At 40.9% G+C, this 21,779-nt stretch overlaps 2 protein-coding genes across 9 annotated transcripts in view; one reads left to right on the top strand and one right to left on the bottom strand.

Annotated features, from left to right (window-relative positions):
* mars2 (methionyl-tRNA synthetase 2, mitochondrial) lies at positions 1-6,132 on the top strand. The gene is given in 6 exon segments (XM_051650055.1): positions 1-157; positions 231-415; positions 5,080-5,105; positions 5,107-5,230; positions 5,232-5,528; positions 5,687-6,132. Coding segments are annotated over 6 exon segments (903 nt in total). The 3' UTR covers positions 5,801-6,132.
* Positions 6,133-6,285: 153 nt separating this feature from the next.
* Positions 6,286-21,779, bottom strand: part of med12 (mediator complex subunit 12) — a 43,144-nt gene continuing 27,650 nt past the window's right edge. For 3 of the 8 annotated variants that reach the window (XM_051650166.1, XM_051650167.1, XM_051650172.1), the window contains 14 exons: positions 21,245-21,356; positions 21,066-21,155; positions 20,475-20,584; positions 20,239-20,374; positions 19,792-19,941; positions 19,329-19,688; positions 15,287-15,425; positions 14,962-15,158; positions 13,165-13,242; positions 12,802-13,022; positions 11,433-11,622; positions 7,094-7,303; positions 6,832-6,913; positions 6,286-6,706 (listed from right to left, as the gene is read on the bottom strand). In XM_051650166.1, the coding sequence (XP_051506126.1) occupies positions 6,669-6,706; positions 6,832-6,913; positions 7,094-7,303; positions 11,433-11,622; positions 12,802-13,022; positions 13,165-13,242; positions 14,962-15,158; positions 15,287-15,425; positions 19,329-19,688; positions 19,792-19,941; positions 20,239-20,374; positions 20,475-20,584; positions 21,066-21,155; positions 21,245-21,356 (2,113 nt within the window). In that variant the 3' untranslated portion in view covers positions 6,286-6,668. Of the gene's footprint in view, positions 6,707-6,831; positions 6,914-7,093; positions 7,304-10,948; positions 11,138-11,432; positions 11,623-12,801; positions 13,023-13,164; positions 13,243-14,961; positions 15,159-15,286; positions 15,426-19,328; positions 19,689-19,791; positions 19,942-20,238; positions 20,375-20,474; positions 20,585-21,065; positions 21,156-21,244; positions 21,357-21,779 lie in introns of those variants that run through there. The other 5 variants (XM_051650169.1, XM_051650170.1, XM_051650171.1 and 2 more) reach the window with 4 other exon arrangements.

The following is a 21,779-nucleotide window of genomic DNA, read 5'->3' as shown; positions in this document are numbered from 1 at the left end:
ATGGATCATTCACAGAGATCGAAGACATTTTACATCACAACTCCCATCTTCTATGTCAATGCATCTCCTCATATTGGCCATGTTTATACTGCAGTAATTGCTGACTGCCTGCACAGATACAAGCTCTTACAGGGGTATCATTCTAGGTTTGCTACAGGTATGTTTTGCAAATTTCTGCATAAAAAGTATAACTTATGCTCGTTATGTTGTTGGTTGTATGAGCTTTGCAGGTACAGATGAACATGGTCTCAAAATCCAACAGGCTGCTGGCAATGCTGGTAAAGACCCTCTGAGCTTCTGCACTGAGGTATCGGTGAGTTTCCAAAATGCATTCCAAAGATGTGGTGTATTATACACAGACTACATTCGGACAACAGAGAAAAGACATAGATAGGCAGTTCAACACTTCTGGATGGTTCTCTATAGCAAAGGGAACTTATGAAGGTTGGTACTCCTCTCCAGATGAAAGCTTTCTTACTCCAACTCAAGTCACTGTCAGCACAGACTCAATGCGAAGACAGATCAAAGTATCCACTGAAAACAGCCACAGGGTATTTATTGTCTGCCCTGTTACTGAGTAAAAGCCAATGCTTCCTTATATTAGTGGATTCCAGAATGAGATCTGGGTCACTGACAAATAAGGCTGTCCGAAATGCAAAATATTAGAAATCTTTTAAAAATCTAGTTTAAAACACATGTGCCAAGTTGTGTGAATGTGTAGAAGTGTAATCTCTGTGTCCATATTGGTCTCATCATTTTTGCATTTCTTAAATAATAATAATAATAATAATAATAATAATAAAAAAGACATCATTACTTAAATGTCAAGTGGCGTAACCATTAAGTAAAATGTATTAAAAAACTTTCCTTGCACCTTAAATACACACGAGTGTACGCAACTTAATAATTATTAATTTTATAGTTTTCAAACATATTTTTTCAAGGTAATATATACTGTATATACAGTTTAAGTCAGAAGTTTTCATACACCTTAGCCAAATACATTTAAACTCTGTTTTTCACAATTCCTGACATTTAATCATAGAAAACATTCCCTGTCTTAGGTCAGTTAGGATCACTACTTTATTTTAAGAATGTGAAATGTCAGGATAATAGTAGAGAGAATGATTTATTTCAGCTTTTATTTCTTTCATCACATTCCCAGTGGGTCAGAAGTTTACATACACTTTGTTAGTATTTGGTAGCTTTGCCTCTAAATTGTTTAAATTGGGTCAAATATTTTGGGTAGCCTTCCACAAGCTTCTCACAATATGTTGCTGGGATTTTGGTCCATTCCTCCAGACAGAACTGGTGTAACTGAGTCAGGTTTGTAGGCCTCCTTCTTCGCACACGCTTTTTCAGTTCTGCCCACAAATTTCCTATCGGATTGAGGTCTGAGCTTTGATATGGCCACTCCAATACCTTGACTTTGTTGTCCTTAAGCCATTTTGCCACAACTTTGGAGGTTTGCTTGGGGTCATTGTGTATTTGGAAGACCCATTTGCGACCGAGCTTTAACTTCCTGGCTGATGTCTTGAGATGCTGCATTAATACATCCACATAATTCTAATAAATACGATCTATTTTGTGAAGTGCACCAGTCCCTCCTGCAGTAAAGCACCCCCACAACATGATGCCACCACCCCCATGCTTCACGGTTGGAATGGTGTACTTCAGCTTGCAAGCCTCACCCTTTTTCCTCCAAACATAACGATGGTCATTATGGCCAAACAATTAAATTTGTTTCATCAGACCAGAAGACATTTCTCCAAAAAGTAAGATCTTTGTCCCCATGTGCACTTGCAAACTGTAGTCTGGCTTTTCTATGGTGGTTTTGGAGCAGTGGCTTCTTCCTTGCTGAGCATGCTTTCAGGTTATGTCTTTATAGGACTCGTTTTACTGTGGATATAGATACTTGTCTGCCTTTTTGCTCCAGCATCTTCACAGGGTCCTTTGCTGTTGTTCTGGGATTGATTTGTACTTTTCGCACCAAACTACATTCATGTCTAGGAGACAGAATGCGTCTCCTTCCTGAGCGGTATGATGGCTGCATGGTCCCATGGTGTTTATACTTGCATACTATTGTTTGTACAGATGAACGTGGTACCTTCAGGCGTTTGGAACTTGCTCCCAAGGATGAACCAGACTTGTGGAGGTCCACAATTTCTTTTCTGAGGTCTTGGCTGATTTCTTTTGATTTTCCCACGATGTCAAGCAAAGATGCACAGAGTTTGAAAGTAGGCCTTAAAATACAGCCACAGGTACACCTCCTATCTGAAGCTAATTGGCCAATTGTCTAAAGGCTTGACATCATTCTGGAATTTTCCAAGCTGCTTACAGGCACAGTTAACTTAGTGTATGTACAGTGCATCTGGAAAGTATTCACAGCGCTTCACTTTTTCCATATTTTATGTTACAGCCTTATTCCAAAATGTCATTATTTTCCTCAATTCTACAAACAATACCCCATAATGACAATGTGAAAGAAGTTTGTTTGAAATCTTTGCAAATTAAAAAAAAAAAAAAAAAAAAAAAAAAAATCACTTGTACATAAGTATTCACAGCCTTTGCTCAGTACTTTGTTGAAGCACCTTTGTCGCCAATTACAGCCTCAAGTCTTTTTGAGTATGATGCTACAAGCTTTGCACACCTATTTTTGGGCAGTTTCTCCCATTTTTCTTTGCAGGACCTCTCAAGCTCCATCAGGTTGGATGGGGAGCGTCGGTGCACAGCCATTTTCAGATCTCTCCAGAGATGTTCAATCGGGTTCAAGTCTGGGCTCTGGCTGGGCCACTCAAGGACATTCACAGAGTTGTCCCGTAGCCACTCCTTTGTTATCTTGGCTGTGTGCTTAGGGTCGTTGTCCTGTTGGAAGATGAACCTTCGCCCCAGTCTGAGGTCCAGAGCGCTCTGGAGCAGGTTTTCATCAAGGATGTCTCTGTACATTGCTGCATTCATCTTTCCCTCGATCCTGACTAGTCTCCCAGTTCCTGCCGCTGAAAAACATCTCCACAGCATGATGCTGCTGCCACCACCATGCTTCACTGTAGGGATGTTATTGGCCAGGTGATGAGCGATGCCTGGTTTCCTCCAGACATGACGATTGCCATTCAGGCCAAAGAGTTCAATCTTTGTTTCTCATGGTCTGAGAGTCCTTCAGGTGCCTTTGGCAAACTCCAGGTGGGCTGTCATGTGCCTTTTACTGAGGAGTGGCTTCCGTCTGGCCACTCTACCATACAGGCCTGATTGGTGGAGTGCTGCAGAGATGGTTGTTCTTCTGGAAGGTGCTGGAGCTCTGTCAGAGTGACCATCGGGTTCTTGGTCACCTCCCTGACTAAGGCCCTTCTCCCCCGATCGCTCAGTTTGGCCAGGCAGCCAGCTCTAGGAAGAGTCCTGGTGGTTCCAAACTTCTTCCATTTACAGATGATGGAGACCACTGTGCTCATTGGGACCTTCAATGCTGCAGAAATGTTTCTGTACCCTTCCCCAGATCTGTGCCTCAATACAATCCTGTCTCAGATGTCTACAGACAATTCCTTGGACTTCATGGCTTGGTTTGTGCTCTGACATGCACTGTTAACTGTGAGACCTTATATAGACAGGTGTGTGCCTTTCCAAATCATGTCCAATCAACTGAATTTATCACAGGTGGACTCCAATCAAGTTGTAGAAACATCTCATGGATGATCAGTGGAAACAGGATACACCTGAGCTCAATTTTGAGTGTCATGGCAAAGGCTGTGAATGCTTATGTACATGTGATTTTTTTCGTTTTTTATTTTTAATAAATTTGCAAAGATTTCAAACAAACTTCTTTCATGTTGTCATTATGGGGTATTGTTTGTAGAATTTTGAGGAAAATAATTAATTTAATCCATTTTGGAATAAGGCTGTAATATAACAAAATGTGGAAAAAGTGAAGCACTGTGAATACTTTCCGGATGCACTGTAAACTTCTGACCCACTGGAATTGTGATATAGTCAATTAAAAGTGAAACAATCTATCTGTAAACAATTTTTGGAAAAAATACTCGGGTCATGCACAAAGTAGATGTCCTAAATGACTTGCCAAAACTATAGTTGCTAATGTTAAATAAGTGGAGTGGTAAAAAAAAAAAAAAGAGTTTTAATGACTTCAAATATGCGTGTATGCGTGTGTGTGTGTGTGTATATATATATAACGTTTTCAAAATATCTGATTAAAATAAAAAGTCAGCAGAATGTCTACCTGCATGTTGGTTACACCACCTGACTTTGATTTGGTGGCCAAAAATATTTCAACTATTAATATTTTAACTTAATTAAAAATGTAATTATTTTTTTTTTAAATAAATAATAATAGATTATTCCAAACTACTTATGCAAAAAATAAATACATAAATAAAAACACAATTGTCCAACATTTCAGCTTTTAATTTAAAAGCTTTTATTCATTTTTTATTTAAATTTTTACTGACAGTTGCACCACTTAAGACATTTTTTTTTATTTAACCCCCAGAAATATATCACAATGACTGTGAACTCAGAAACTATAAATATTTCCATCAGAGTAGAGGTGTACACAAGTAATTGTCTTATGTGAACTGCATTTTAGAATAACTTAATAGATCCAGACAAAAAAAAAAAAAAAGAAAAAAAGAGTGCCACATCATTGACCCATGTAGAAGTGGTCAACCGATGGCTTTTTGTTTAATGGTCAATGCCATAACTGATATCTAAGGAGATACAAAATTTAATGATAGCAAATAATGTGTGCATCAAATTGCTAATTTTATACCAACACTCATTTTACACAATATTTACTGAAAGGTCACAAATATACTTGTAAACTGAAAATGTGCACTATCCATTGATTTTTTGATCCAGTAGGTTTTGGAACTGACACTAACCAAAATGACCAATCTTTTAATCAGATTGCGTGCACAGTTATCAGCCAATGCCTTTAAATTCAAAATGGCCAAATATCAGCAGATTAATCAGCCTGGCCAATATATCGTTCTACAATTAGTAATCCAAAGTTCTTAAACGTGGCATCAGTTATGACACCAACAGTAATTCTTCAAATGTTTCCAATGACAGGTGGAGTGGATGAAGGAAAACAATTACATTCCGCCTATCGGAATTCCATGGCAAATTGCTTCAGTGGTTTTGATCAAACCCAAAGGTCATCCAGCCTGTAAAGTTTCAGCATTTAGTTCTTCAATGGCTTGAAGACGATCTACCCAATCGGTCTACCCAATCTGTCAGTGTCTCGCCAGGAAAGCCGCCTTCAGTGGGGTATTTCAGTCCCCGGAGATCCAGAACAAACCATCTATGTGTGGTTGGATGCTCTAGTGAACTACTAAACTGTCATTGGTCATCCGCAGAATTACTCCCAGTGGTGGACAGTCATCCATCATCTCGTAGGTAAAGACATTCTTTTTTTTTCTCCCCAATTTGGAATGCCCAGTTCCCAATGCACTCTAAGTCTCCTCGGCATCCACGCACAACTCACCACGCACCCCACCAAGAGCGAGAACCACACATTATAGCAATCACAAGGAGGTTACCCCATATGACTCTACCCTCCCTAGCAACTGGGCCAATTTGGTTGCTTAGGAGACCTGGCTGGAGTCACTCAGCAAACCCTGGATTCGAACTCGTGACTCCAGGGGTGGTAGTCAGTGTCAGTGTCAGTACTCGCTGAGCTACCCAGGCCCCAGGTAAAGACATTCTTGAACTTCATGTGATATACTGGCCGGCATTTCTCTTAGCTGCAGGGTTACCCCTACCTCAGACGATATATGTGCACTCACACTAGACAGCAGAAAAATGGAAAATGGAAAAATGTCCAAAAAGATCATTAAAGTGATAGTTCACCCAAAAATGAAAATTCTCTCATCATATACTCATCCTCATGCCATCACAGATGTGTATGACTTACTTTCTTCTGCAGAACAGAAACAAAGATTTTTACAAGAATATCAGCTCTGTAGGTAAATACAGTGAAAGTGAATGGTGGCCAGAACTTAGAAGGTTCGAAAATAAAATAAAGGCAGAATAAAAGTAATCCATAAGACTCTAGTGGTTAAATCTGTCTTCAGAAGCAAATTGATTGGAAGGTGGTGATTTTAAGCAAAATATAGGAAGGGGGGCAGGGGTCTTTTCTTTCAAGGTTTTGTGAGATTCACCCCTGCAAACTATTTATAAACACTGGATGGAGACAGAGACCAGAGAAGCTTGAGCAAACATTAATGTTCCACTTTTTGTGTTTCTGCAAGTACGCAAAATGTAAGACAAGGCATAAAAACTGACATGATTCTTTAATGAGAAAAACACGAAACCGAAAAATTGTACAAAGTGAAATAATAATAATTAAAAAAAAAAAGTTGCATTATTCTTATATTTTCCTGTACTTCTTTTTACATAAACTCTTCCATTGTACACCTCAGTCAATGTGTTGGAGCAAACCCTCTATAGATTTTAGAAATACATGTCTGAATAACAATGTTTAATTCTACTTCAGATACAGCCATGTGGGCATATTTTAGGCGTAGGGTTCCACTTCTCTCAGAAAGGTCCATAGAACATAGAGAATCTGCTGCTGTGGAGACAGACTTAATCTTTGCCAGCTGTGAAATGCATTCATTCACTCACACACACACACACACACACACACACACACACACTCAGTAATACGAGTTGGTGTTCTGTCCAGGTTGCGTATCTGGAGAGAAAAAAATATATATATTTATTATCGAATACAACCACAGGCTCTGCCAAATAAAGGTAATTGTACCATGGCTGAGAATCTATGCAGAGCATGGCAGAGTAGTAAAGATTACAGCATACTTGAGAGCTGCTGCTGGAGCTGTCTGACCAGTGCTGCGGTCTGCTGCTGCTGCTGGGTTTGCTGCATGCCTTGCCTTGGGAACTGAGATAAAAAGACCATTTGTTATAGATTATTAAAACAATATGCCATGAGTGCTTTACAGTTATTTACCCCTTGATATTTCATTAAGAATGCATTAGGGACGCTTTTATAGGGTACAACATAGAAAGACACCACAGAAAACAGATTATGAAGAACATGATGACTTGTTTGGGGTTTTACCATGGGCTGCTGTGGGGGCAGAGGCTGCATGCCCAGGGCTTGGGCGGGTGGCTGGGTATTTGCCACCTGTTGCTGCTGCACCTGTTGTGGCTGGACCTGCTGCTGCTGAACCTGCTGTTGTTGAACCTGCTGCTGTTGAACCTGCTGCTGTTGAACCTGCTGCTGTTGAAGCTGTTGCTGAACCTGCTGCTGCTGCTGTTGAACTTGCTGCTGTAAAGGCAAAAATACAAACACAACAAAATGACAGGTCATTACAGCATTCACATAGGAAAACCAAATTTAATCAATGAAACTGCTAAAGTGAGTAGTTAATACACATGGGTCAGAGCTCAACAATAAAGCCCCGTTCTCACCACCGGCGACATCGCACGTCAAAGCCACACAATCCCATTCATTTTCAATGAGAGCAGAGTGACTTCCAGCGATACGAGCTGCAGTGACTGTTGGCAACAGAGGTCGCTGTGGCAAGTAGCAAGACAAAGTTGGTAGAGCGACTACCAATGAAGACAGTGGAGCTCACACCATCTGTCTCCAGGCAGTGAGTGTGCGAGATACTGGAGTCGAGTGAAGGCAAGATGGAGAAGTTAAACGTTTCTGTGAGTGATTTCACTGTTCTATATCAATTGTCTGTAACCACATACAGGAATATAGCCTAATAAAAATTATGTGTGGAAAACCATGTCAGCATTCCGAGTGAGTTTTATTCATACATTGATAGATTGTTAATCTTGTTCATATGATGCATTAAGCACTGCTGCAGGTTATATAAAAACACTCTCCCAGCGGGGCCTGGGTAGCTCAGCAAATATTGACGTTGACTACCACCCCTAGAGTCGCAAGTTCGAATCCAAGGTGTGCTGAGTGACTCCAGCCAGGTCTCCTAAGCAAACAAATTGGCCCGGTTGCTAGGGAGGGTAGAGTCACATGTGGTAACCTCCTTGTGGTCGCGATTAAGTGGTTCTCGATCTCAATGAGGCGTGTGGTAAGTTGTGCGTGGATCGCGGAGAGTAGTATGAGTCTCCACATGCTGTGAGTCTCTGTGGTGTCATGCACAGCAAGCCACATTATTAGATGCGCGGATTGATGGTCTCAGAAGCGGAGGCAACTAAGACTTGTCCTCTGCCACCTGGATTGAGGTGAGTAACCGCTCCACCACGAGGACCTATTAAGTAGTGGGAATTGGGCATTCCAAAATTGGGGAGGAAAGGGGATAAAAAAACAAAATACAAAAAAAAAAAACACTCTCCATGGCAAAATTTTATTTTATTATTAGAAGCAATAGAACTGATTCCTTGTCAAATTCGAATGATATTTAAGTTTTACTGGCAGTATAATCACGACAGCAGTAGGAATGCCCACCAGCGAGTCTAGCAACACCAAGCAACAAAGTTGCTGGTGGTGTGAACGGGGCTTAAGGATAGTATGCTGGCCCAGGATGACAGGGTCTATGGCCAGCTGAAGGAATGTGCGTTTTTATGTCTTACATGTGATGTAAGCTAAATTGAGTACTATTGCATTCTGCCAATCTAGGTCTATCCCGACTGGGCCAGCAGAATAAATCCTTCAGAATGACATGCTACCTGCTATTTTTGGAAATAGTATGCATTAGAGTATGCATGTTACCTACCACATCTGCCAAAATAATCAGTATACAAACAGAGCACACTGCATGAGATATTTTACACTGCAATGTAATGCACTGACTTAACCCAACTTTTCCAGTGTTACTAGTGAAACTGCAGCAACATCAAATGTGATTTTAAACACAGTTGACTGCCAAAGGTCCAACAGTGAGGTCATGTGACAAGAACGTAGCATACTGAATACTATTTTACATATTATTTAAATAAAGTAGGCAGTAAGTAGGCTTGGGATTGATGATCTGAAGATTTTCCCAATGCTTATCGATATATATCCGGATTTCTTTCAGATATAAATTGGGCTGCTCGTTGCACGATAGTCTTTGTTTTTTCAAACATATTACTCAACACAACTTTGATACATTTTGATAAAGACTAAACCAGTTTTCAGCCAACGATCCTGCATCTGTGTGGAAAGGCCTGAAAAGCATTACCAAGTATAAGACACCTCCCCCTTACTCTGTAGAGAATCAACAAATGGCTGATGAACTGAATGTGTTTTACTGCATGTTTGAAAAGCCCAGTCTCACATCCCTCCCTCACTCTGATCTTCTCTACACACACACCAACATCCTCCCCCCTCCTGCTACTCAACCTGCACTTATGGTCTGTTAGGAGGATGTGTGCAGTGTCTTTCGTAAACAAAAGACTAGGAAAGCTTCAGGCCCAGACAGTGTCTTGCCTGTCTGAAAGTCTGCGCTGACCAACTGGCCCCCATCTTCACACAGATCTTCAATAGATCACTGGAGCAGTGTGAAGTTCCCTGCTGCTTCAACTGCTCCACCATCATTCCGGTCCCATAAAACCCCAAATCACAGGACTTAATGACTACAGACCTGTCGCTCTCATGTCTGTGGTCATGAAGTCATTTGAGAGACTGGTTTTGGCCTATCTGAAGGACATCACCAGACACCTGCTAGACCCCCTTCAGTTTGCTTACCGAGTAAACAGCTCTGTGGATGATGCTATCAAAATGGGACTGCATTATATCCTGCAACACCTTGACAGACCTGGGATTTATGCAAGGATCCCATTTGTGGACTTCAGTTCAGCCTTCAATACCATCAAGCCTGATCTTCTCTCAACCAAACTGACCCAGCTCTCCATGCCAACCAAAATCTGTCAGTGGATCAACAGCTTTCTGACAGATAGGCAGTAGCTAGTAAGCCTCATCCGCGACGGTGACGAGTCTGCATACAGACGGGAGGTTGAACAGCTGGCTGTCTGGTGTGGTCACAACAACCTTGAGTTGAACACACTCAAATCAGTGGAGATGATAGTGGACTTAAGGAGAAATCCCCCTGCACTTACACCATATCAGACAGAAGGAAACTACAAAAGGACAGTCAGGACTGCTAAGAGGACTATTGGTGCCCCCCTGCCCACCCTCAAAGACCTGTACATCTCCAGAGTGAGGAACCGTGCAGGTAGAATCACTCTGGACCACACACACCCTGCCCACTCCCTTTTTGAACTGTTGCCCTCTGGCCGGCGCTACAGAGCACTCAGTGCCAGGACAACGAGGCACAAGAACAGTTTTTACCCTCAGGCCATTTACCACATGAACAATGAACTGCCTTCAGGACTCCCATAGTGCAATAATAGATAAATATGTCATGTTCATATGTAAATTCACTCATATTTAATTCAATAATTGTACATACCCCTACCTTGCACATATATTACCACTTGCACATGTACAAACGCCATTCTATGTTATATGTCCTATTTTTTTTTTTTGTATGTCTATTTATACTCTTACCTTGTTTTATATTCTGTCTCACTGTAATGTTCTGTGTGCACTTGCTTGCTTGTTTCTCCTATCACCAAAAAAAAATTCCTTGTGTACGTGAGCACATTTGGCAATAATGCTCATACTGATTCTGATAAAGTGTGAGCAACAGGTAAATCAAATTGGGGGGGGGGGGGGGGGGTGTCGCACATTGGATGCGTCTGGCGGACGACATGGTGCGTTCTAAAATCATTATCAAAGGACAAAGATTATTTACTTCAGCCATCACTGAATGATATATTGTTTATAGCTATCTTTCATATAGCCTACACAATGTATTTTATGTTACAAGTATGTCATTATGTTGTTTGACAGCTTGAATGAAAAACCTCTTCAAGGATACACATACAGAGAAATTGCATAATAAACGTCGCCATTTCTAATAATTCAGTTTAAGCAGTTAAACCAATTTCATACACTAACCTGCAAACTCATGAACGTCACTTTGTTCATTCTTGAAGTAGTACAAAAACCTTTGTAACTTTGGACTGCCATCTGCTGCGCCACATCAGCTCGTCCTGTGTGTGTGATATCTGTGCCTTTCCTACCCGTGACCGGCTTCAGTAAATGTTATATCACCCTCTTAGTGTCTCCCAACACTATTATGCCAGACTGTTAAACAGAGGCAAACTGAGTGAATTGGAAATGTCGGCTAACTTTAATATCTCGATGCCTTAAAAATATACTGAAAAAATAACGTGCCGATCAATAATTTAGTATGCAGTACACTAGTATTCTATTCTGGACACATCCATTTAATGCACTGGCTCATCATTAAGGTCTCTTCCCATCTAATTTATGTAGGCGATGGTTACTGACTCAGTTTCAATACAACTGCATCTATAATAAGTCAGCATGAAAGGTAAGATTTCTCTGAATGATAGTGTTGTTGTATGCGAGTACGTACTCGAAGAGCCGGATGCTGTCTGATCATCTGCTGTTGTTGCTGCTGGGGCTGCTGTTGCGGCTGCTGCTGCTGCTGCTGCTGATCCATCATCTGATTGGGTCTCATGCTGGGATGCATGCCCTGCGCCCCCATGTGACCTTGAGCCAAGCTATGCATCATTGGTGCCTGCTGCATTTGCTGATGGGGAAACCTGAGACAGATGGTTAAACTTTATATGTTGATGCATTTGTCTGATTTAATTCACACTTCTTGTAATAGACATCAATTGTGATTAAGGCTGTTTTCTCATTTGGTTTGCCTGAATCGCAGTTTGTTTGCATTCAATGGCCATCTGATGCATAAAGTGAAATAAAAACAGCTCACAAAACTGCAAAAGTACCTGCAGATGTACTTTCTCAATCTGGTGAGCTCTAATCAGATTGGCTGGATATTGCTGGACACAACTTTTGGAAGGTCACAGGTTTTTTTAATGAATGAACTCGATTGACACGAGTGCTTTTGAGGATGCAATAATCAATGGATGTACCAATGTTTGCCAGGGTAATGGCATCAGATCTTTAAAAAATATTCAGAGTTTCGTTTGAGGCACTTAGCATATTCCGCTATATACTGTATATCTGCTTTGTTTTCCAAGATTTGTCTGGAAAAAAGGGTGTTGTGATAACTTTTGGATGGGTGCACATACTTTTAGCCAAGTCAGTTCCTTTTTATTTGTATAGCGCTTTTCACAACACACATTGTTTCAAAGCAGCTTTACAGGAAATCATGCATAAAAAAATAAATAAAACCGTAATATCTATAATGTCTTACAGTGATCATTGTAGTTTAATTAAATATGACTGTAAAATGTTTATAGAAATTAAACAAATAATAATTGTATTTCGAACCCCTGTGAGCAAGCTGAAGGTGACTGTGGCAAGGAACACAAAACTCCATAAGATGTTGGTTAATGGAGAAAAATAACCTTGGGAGAAACCAGGCTCACTGTTGGGGCCAGTTCCCTTCTGGCTAAACAACATGAATATAACTCCAATATTAGTTATTTATGTGCAGTGCAAGCCATGGTTTTAAATTTGTAAATTAAGTAAGTGTTAAAAATATATTTTTTTTAATGGACTTTAAGATTAATGACTAATGACTTTAAAGTCCATCCTGGGTTAACTGCAGAAGTTTACATAGATGCATTGTCCTTTGTTAGTTGGCTGATGAAGGCTTTTAGTGCACATAAATAAACCATACCCCCATTTTAAAGCGGAAAACGGTTTTCACACCAACCAAATGAACAGAACTCTGACATCAAACAGAAACAGGTCTGCATCAAAAGCTCTAGTCTGAAAACATCCTGTGTGTATCAGTGCATGTGATTCACCTCTGTGTGTTCTGCATTGTGTGTGCATATGCTCCAGGAGCCTGCTGATGGACGTAGCCACTAGGTCTCTGCTGCATTTGCCTAATAGGGTCCACCATCCCTGGATTTGTACCAGGATGCGCTCCCTGGAAGCCCTGGTTACCGTATGAGGTAGGAACTATTCCAGCAGTCTGCGAGGGGTGTGGCTGCATCCCCAAAAGTGAGCCATAAGTGGTGTAGCCCTGGGAAATGTTCAGAAGTAAGAAATATGATGTTACCATAGCAGAGTCACTAGTTTACTCCTGTTTTGAGTGAATGTAGATCATTTTAGGGACAGTCAATTTTGCAAATAAGGGGTAATGCAGTAAATGAACCAATACTTGCCTGTGTCAGCTGCATTGATTGATATTGTTGATTAGGTGCCACCTGTCTTATCTGCTGTCCAAGCAAATGATTATGATTCTGAAAATACCAAATAAACAAACAATAATGTGTCTAATTTCTGGAAAATGATCATCCAACCCTTTTGAATTTAAAACTAATTACAGCAATCACCTAGTGCCAGAGCATCGTCATATATACATACCAACTAAATACATACAAGAAAATGTTGAGCTGTGCTTGCCCATGCAAAACTTGCTGCCACGATGCTCTAAGTGGTTGTCAGTGTGTTCTGAGTGGTTATTAGCACATTGCTCGGTGGTAAATATTACCTCTGCATGGCGAAATTCCACAGATGAAGAAGGCATAGGCGGATGTTAAGCAAGTGTTAAACCCACAAAAACTACTTAAGAAACAAATTTACTTTTTACAATATGCTGCATCATTGAACTCTGGGTGAGTGAAGTTATGAAGAAACTCACTTAAATTATTTCCTCATCCATTGAGAATATTCAGTGTAGATTGTACAAAACACTGCCCACAGTGAGGTCACTGCCAAACCAAGCAACTTCCTATTGGGTCAACACTGAGAATTTGCATGTCAAAGCTCACCAAACTTGAAATTTGCGTAGGGAAAATTTCTTCGCCATCGTAAGTCCATTCCATGAAATTCCTGATAGCGCAGATTCCCATTGAGAAGACTGTATTTTGAAAAAGTAAATGCGACCAAGCCCTTAGGGTTTTGTGGGTGGTTGTTAAGATGTTGCTAGGGTGGTAGTAAAGTGTTTTGGCTGGTTGCTAAAGTACTGCTATGCAATTATTACGTTTTCTGGGTGATTGCAAAGTTGTTGTTATGCAGTTGATGGGTTGTTCTGGGTGGTTATCATGGCATCGCTAGTCAGCTGACATGGTGTTCTGGGTGGATGCTTGAGCACCGTTAGGTAGCTGATAGCGCATTGCTAGGCAACTGATATAGGATGTTCTGGATGGTTGCTAGGTTTTTCTAGGCAGTTGCTGTGTGTATTCAAGGATGTTTATTGGGAGTTAAAAGAGCCAAACCCCAAGGCTCTATGATATTCTGCTCAATAGATAGGCCCCCTATTGAGTTTCAATACAAGCTTGGCTTAAGCCCAAAGTATACTTTGGTTAGAAGCAAATGCTATGCATCTGTGTACGGGACGTGTGACGCAACTTTCATCATGAAAGTGTTAGAGCACTGAACGCGTGCAGCCCAATTTTTCTAACTTCACATACTCTGAACGCGCAGTATGCTCCTGGAATTATTTGCACTAATTAGTGGGTCCACAAGGTGGCAACACTCACAGTTGAGCCATTGCTGTCACAAAGAACCACTAGAAGATGTAATTGACACTAAACAACAGGAGACAACAACAGTGGATGTGTATGTCAAGAACATGTGTGTGAGGAGGTCAGGAGATACATGCATTGGTATACTCAAGTCTGCAGGAATATAAAGACATCTTTATAGGTCTAAATTAATGAAGAGAAACAGTCCAGTATCTCATAGCAGTCGCAGCGCGCATGTGCCAACTGCCTGTGTATGCACACAGTCAAATGAAGTATACTTTGAAAAGGCTGAGAGTTCGACTGTACACAGATGCTAAGTGTTCGCATAAAAAACCGAAGCATACTTGGGCTTTAGAAAGCACAAGTAACTACAGGACATCTGTCCTAAAATGACAAATTAGATGTAAAAAAAAAAAAAACAAAACAAAAAAAAACAAACAAACTGTGTGTGATACTTGGTCTGGAGTCTTGGATCAGTAAAACCAGACTCACCAGTCTAACCTGTAGCTGCTGACGAATCTGGCCCGGAGGCATGCTGGGTTGGGGTTTATAGCCCATTTGATATGGCTTCTCCATACCCATCATTCCACCCTGCATATTAGACATCATTGTGTATGTGCTCGGACGTGCTGGAATCATTTTGCCCATGGGAGCCCTAGGACGGAAAGGGGGCTCTAAACCGGGGCCTCCTTAGAGAGAGAAAAAAAGAAAAATCTGGGAAGAAAACTGCTTGTTGAACTTCACACATTTCTTAAAAGTAACATAAAAGTTTTGAAATAAGGTTAAGAGGTTTATGTATGCTGCGGTATGTGCTGACCTGGTGGTAGAGGTTGGTTCTGGGTATACACGTTCATCTGAGGCGGGTAACCCATCCTGAAAGGTTGGCTCATGTTCATAAGTTCAGTGCCCATGCCTGGTGGGTACTGCATTACTCCTTGGTTGTGAGGCTTGTAGTCCTGAACCACAAAAATTGTCATGCTTTTAATTCAGAGCACCAGAAACAACTAATGTTGATCTCTCTTAATTAAAACCCTGATTCCCTCATATGTTTTCAAGAAATAAATACATATGAAATAAGGTATTGCTTTTGCTCTTTGTGCTATTTTTTTAATTGCTCGATGTACATCTCACACCATGAAGTTCACGCTTCTAAGACAAAAGTGTTTTCTGAAAAATGTCATCTTTTAAAAACAAGTCTCAAGACCACTGCTCTGTTCCATTCAGTTCTGTCAAGCCTTTTTTTTTTTTTTAAAAGGATGAATGCATCCTGTGTACGCACCAATTCTCTCCAGAGTGTTGAGCGCTACTGCTGCCCCTGGAAAGCGTTTGATGCAAATTATGCTGATGAATCGAACCACAATGTTCGACATTAAAAAAAAAAAGAGGCCCCTTTCTGACACATCTGGGTAGAGTTGTTACTCAATTTTGATTGTTGTGAAATATTTAACATAAAAGTCAAGCAATTATTCGATTTTCATGATCCATCATTGCTGTTATTTAAAATCCACTGGCACTCAATCTCTAATTGCTACAGGCGATTTTTAGATTATAACCAAAAAAAAAAAGAAGAGTATTTTAAGATTTGCTATAGGGATGCAGATTTTGGCAAATTCTTTTAACCGATTAACCGCCAATATTTACCGGTTAATAAACAGTTAACCGATAAGCCATGAATCAAACAAGTGACCAAACAGGCATGATAAAGCCCTATACTGGCTGAAACAAAACAGGCTCACATGTTTTTTTTGGGGAGGATTTTCTCCCCTTTTCTCCCCAATTTGGCATGCCCAATTCCCAATGCGCACTAGGTCCTCGTGGTGGAGTAGTGATTTGCCTCAATCCGGGTGGCGGAGGACGTATCTCAGTTGCCTCCGCGTCTGAGATGTCAATCTGCGCATCTTATCATGTAGCTTGTTGAGCATGTTACCGCGGAGACGTAGCGCGTGGAGGCTTCACAATATTCTCCGCAGCATCCACGCACAACTCACCACGCGCCCCACCGAGAGCAAACTACATTATGGCGACCACGAGGAGGTTAACCCAGCATGACTCTACCCACCCAAGCAACCAGGCCAATTGGTTGCTTAGGAAGCCTGACTGGAGTCACTCAGCATGGATTCGAACTTGCGACTCCAGGTGTGATAGTCAGCATCTTTACTCGCTGAGCTACCCAGGCCCCCAGATACAGTGCATCCGGAAAGTATTCACAGCGCTTCACTTTTTCCACATTTTGTTATGTTACAGCCTTATTCCAAAATGGATTAAATTCATTATTTTCCTCAAAATTCTACAAACAATACCCCACAATCACAACGTGAAAGATGTTTGTTTGAAATCTTTGCAAATGTATTAAAAATAAAAAACGAAAAAAATAAAAAAATAAATAAAAAATAAATCACATGGATTTTTGAGACAGGATCACTTAGACAGGATTGTATCGAGGCCCAGATCTGGGGAAGGGTACAGAAAAATTTCTGCAGCATTGAAGGTCCCAATGAGCACAGTGGCCTCCATCATCCTTAAATGGAAGAAGTTTGGAACCACCAGGACTCTTCCTAGAGCTGGCCGCCTGGCCAAACTGAGTGATCGGGGGAGAAGGGCCTTAGTCAAGGAGGTGACCGTGACTAATGGTCACTCTAACAGAGCTCCAGCGTTTCTCTGTGGAGAGAGGAGAACCTTCCAGAAGAACAACCATTTCAGCAGCACTCCACCAATCAGGCCTGTATGGTAGAGTGGCCAGACGGAAGCCACTCCTCAGTAAAAGGCACATGACAGCCCACCTGGAGTTTGCCAAAATGCACCCGAAGGACTCTCAGACCATGAGAAACAAAGATTGAACTCTTTGGCCTGAATGGCAAGCGTCATGTCTGGAGGAAACCAGGCACCGCTCATCACCTGGCCAATACCATCCCTACAGTGAAGCATGGTGGTGGCAGCATCATGCTGTGGGGATGTTTTTCAGCGGCAGGAACTGGGAGACTAGTCAGGATCGAGGGAAAGATGAATGCAGCAATGTACAGAGACATCCTTGATGAAAACCTGCTCCAGAGCACTCTGGACCTCAGACTGGGGTGAAGGTTCATCTTCCAACAGGACAACGACCCTAAGCACACAGCCAAGATAACAAAGAGTGGCTCCGGGACAACTCTGTGAATGTCCTTGAGTGGCCCAGCCAGAGCCCAGACTTGAACCCGATTGAACATCTCTGGAGAGATCTGAAAATGGCTGTGCACCGACGCTCCCCATCCAACCTGATGGAGCTTGAGAGGTCCTGCAAAGAAGAATGGGAGAAACTGCCCAAAAATAGGTGTGCCAAGCTTGTAGCATCATACTCAAAAAGACTTGAGGCTGTAATTGGTGCCAAAGGTGCTTCAACAAAGTATTGAGCAAAGGCTGTGAATACTTATGTACAAGTGATTTTTTGTTTGTTTTTTATTTTTAATAAATTTGCAAAGATTTCAAACAAACTTCTTTCACGTTGTCATTATGGTGTATTGTTTGTAGAATTTTGAGGAAAATAATGAATTTAATCCATTTTGGAATAAGGCTGTAACATAACAAAATGTGGAAAAAGTGAAGCGCTGTGAAAACTTTCCGGATGCACTGTATAGCAATATTAATTACATTAACATTTAAATGAACAACCATATATTTCCTTCTTATATTTCATAACAAACTTATTTTGAATGGATCGCTTGCATGCCAATTTAACCTACCAGTTGATAACTTAGCAGTTTAACAATGAAAGAATAAAACAGCCAGCCTACCCACAAATTGTGCTGCTGGGCAATCCTAATAATTTTTGTTTAAAAAAAATAAAAATCAACATACATACATACATACATACATACATACATATATATATATATATATATATATATATACACACAGGTGCATCTCAATAAATTAGAATGTCGTGGAAAAGTTAATTTATTTCAGTAATTCAACTCAAATTGTGAAATTGAGGCAGTAATTAAAGCAAAAGGAGCCCCTACTAAGTATTGAGTACATATACAATAAATGAACATACTTTCCAGAAGGCCAACAATTCACTAAAAATGTTTTTTTTATTGGTCTTTTGATGTATTCTAATTTTTTGAGATAGTGAATTGGTGGGTTTTTGTTAAATGTGAGCCAAAATCATCACAGTTAAAAGAACCAAAGACTTAAACTACTTCAGTCTGTGTGCACTGAATTTATTTAATACACGAGTTTCACAATTTGAGTTGAATTACTCAAATAAATGAACTTTTCCACGACATTCTAATTTATTGAGATGCACCTGTATATATACACACACACACGGGCAGGGATCAGTATGGTATGCAGCCGGTTGACGGGAAGCCCGGCGACTTAAACCTGCTCCGAAAGCACTGACGTCCCGCTGCGCATCACACTTCTGTCTCCCATGCAACATAAGTGAAATGCGGGGCTGTAAACATACAGTATGTTCTTGGATTTTGAGGCTTGCAGATGTTTGTTTTTATTTGGTACCACATTGTACTACTACTGTACGCTACTACTAAACTCTGAAGTCCCATTTCCATCCGAACACGCTGTCTTAACGGATGAAATGGTCCCACAGTGCACATTTAATATTTCCTTTCATATTGTCTTTTATAGTGAGAGGAAAATAGTGGTTTAGGTATTAACCTGTGTCTACATAATATGCCCTACGTGATACTTATTTTAGAGCCCCTTGGATAGACCCATCAAATTACCCCTCTGTTGTTTCTTTCATTAACCTCTCGGGTTAATTTTTAACCGACAGTATTAGTCGAACCATCTACATCCCTAATTTGCTATGTTAGACGTCAGACAAAGGAGATGCATTTCTTTACTGCCGTTCTCTTCTGTACCTCTTGTTTATTGGCAGATGATGGTTTCTTTTTCTTTTTCTTCTTATTAGCGTCAGGTGCGACACTGGAGACACTCTTTTCCGGCTTCCCTGGATCCACCTTCTTGTCTGGCTCCGGTGCCACTGGTGTAGGAGGCTCCTCCTCCTCCGGTGGCAGGGGGAGGGGCTCCAGATAATAACTGCGTGGTTTGGGCTTTAGGTGGGTGTGGTATAAAAGGAGCCTCTGTTGCTCCTCAAACTTTGTGACCTTGCGGTCAACCCGCACTGTTCCAAACCAACCCCAGGAAAGTGGAGCCGAGTGCTTCAGCCCCTCAAACACATCCCATGGAGAAATCTTCTGCTTGGTCGATACCTGAAGACCCTGAATGTGAGATATCACAGGGAGAATGCAAAAGGTAAGCAACTGACTAGATTATAAGCTGCACTAGTCAACAACAAACAATAACTAAAAATTTGCTATTTACCTCTTTTTCAAATCCAGCAATTTTGTTGCCCTTGGTGTCAATGAGTGAGCCCTGAGGCTCACAGGTGATGACATCACGAGTCTGTTTGGGTAGAGGCAGCAACTGCCTCACTTTCTCTAAGCTCTCTGACTGACGATCACCAAGTTCTTTCTGCAAGGTAGACAAAACATTCTTGAGTTTTGCATTTTCTAAAGAAAATCTGAGTGGTGCAAAACTTGCTGCAACAAGGTTTCATTAATTTTCATAGCAAAACGATGCAGGAGCCGGGATGAGTTAAAAGTTTAAAATACTTAAGGTTCACATCGCTAACCCCATTAAAACTAAAATTGATGTTTGCCTTAGCAAGCAAGCACCACTAACAATTATTTAACTTTAAAAAGAAGCCAGTTTTATCATTCTAAGAGGCTGAGGTATTTTTAAAGAAGTATTAATACACCAAAGTCTTACTCTCAGCTTCTTGACCAGGTTCATATAGGCCCTTTTATTCTCCTCCATACTGCCCTGAGAAATGCTGGACATGTCAGCTGCCAGAGTGCCGTTAATTAGCACACTCAGCATGTCTAACACTGTAGTGAAGAGCTCACTAATGGAGAGGGAGAAAGTGGTACAACAAAATAGAAACAACATTCAGAATCAGGTGTTGCACAGATCATCAGTGGAAGTGAATGAAAGGTGTGTCTCACTTGTTCGACTGCATGTCTACTGTGCCACTGCTGATGATGTCCAGCAGAAGCACTGCCCACTCTGTTGTTTGCTGTGTGCTACGCTGCACTGTATCAAACATCCCACCCACCTAGACCATGAGACAGAAAATAAAAAACAAGAACAGGATCTCAACAGTTTAAATACATAATAAAGTTAAAATTTTAGTGTACTCCTAAAAGTTGACAGCAGCTATACACATTTAAAATATACCACCTTTCTCCTTTTGAGAAAATGGTAAATAAATGCTAATGACTCATCTTGCACTACACAGATTTTTGTCTAATCAATGGCTCTCTAGAATAACAATGTGCCATTCACCCTAATAATACCAGGAAATTCAACAGGAAATAAATTAACACAGGAAAGAAAACTGCACTTGTCAAACCCTTTCATGGGCTATTTAACTAGACCTTGGTAATATTATTCATTTGAGTTTAACCTTAACCTTGAGGCATAAAACACAAGGTAACAAGATTGAAGACAAGCCGATTAACACAGAGATAGTACTTGTTTTGTCAGCCAAACTTAGAAGGGAGATGACTTATGAAAGATATTTAAAAGCTGCGCACCAGATTGAGCCGCAGCTTCAAGGCCTCGTGCATCATCTGCTTGGCCTTGCAGTCATCCTGGTACTGGTCCTCACGCCAGTTAGTCACAATCTGATAAGGGAATACATCATATCAGTCCAAAAGAGACATGGAGCAATCACTGACAGAATGGAAAGTGCATTTGAGGAGGAGTGAGGTACCTGCTGTACTTGGCTGTAAAGGGATGTAAGGAGACCCTCTCTCTGCTCATCTTGTCCCTTGAGACAGGTCAGCACCAGAGACAGGAAAGGCTGCTGACTCAGGAGAGACATACTGAAAGATAAAAGCAAACATGGAGACATTTGAGTTAATGTGGTCTATGAAGTTTTACAGAGTGAAAACACTTTTCTAACGTGGCATCATTTATACAACACATCAGAAATTCAAACCTAGTGATCTGCCTCGTCTGTTTACAGTCTGTAAAGGCAGCTACCTTCTAAGGACCGTTCAAACCAAATGCAAAAATGTGTTTGGTGTGAACGGCCCCTAAGAAGGTCTGTGTTTGCGCTGTTTTTTAAATTACTTTTCAATTAAATTATGTGCTAGATGGACTTCTTGTGCCATGTGACCGTTGTGCCATGTCTCTGTGTTTTTTCAGCAACTCACGCAGGAGCGCCACGTTTTTTTTTATATGCCAAGGCATGTGACGTTATAAAATTTTCACATCACGATAATTGCTGAAGCTTTTATCACGGT

Source organism: Myxocyprinus asiaticus, chromosome 22 (assembly GCF_019703515.2).
Source record: "Myxocyprinus asiaticus isolate MX2 ecotype Aquarium Trade chromosome 22, UBuf_Myxa_2, whole genome shotgun sequence".
NCBI classification, from domain to species: Eukaryota; Metazoa; Chordata; class Actinopteri; order Cypriniformes; family Catostomidae; genus Myxocyprinus; species Myxocyprinus asiaticus.
The sequence above is the reverse complement of the archived record's forward strand: the minus strand, read 5'-3'. Positions and strand labels throughout refer to the sequence as shown.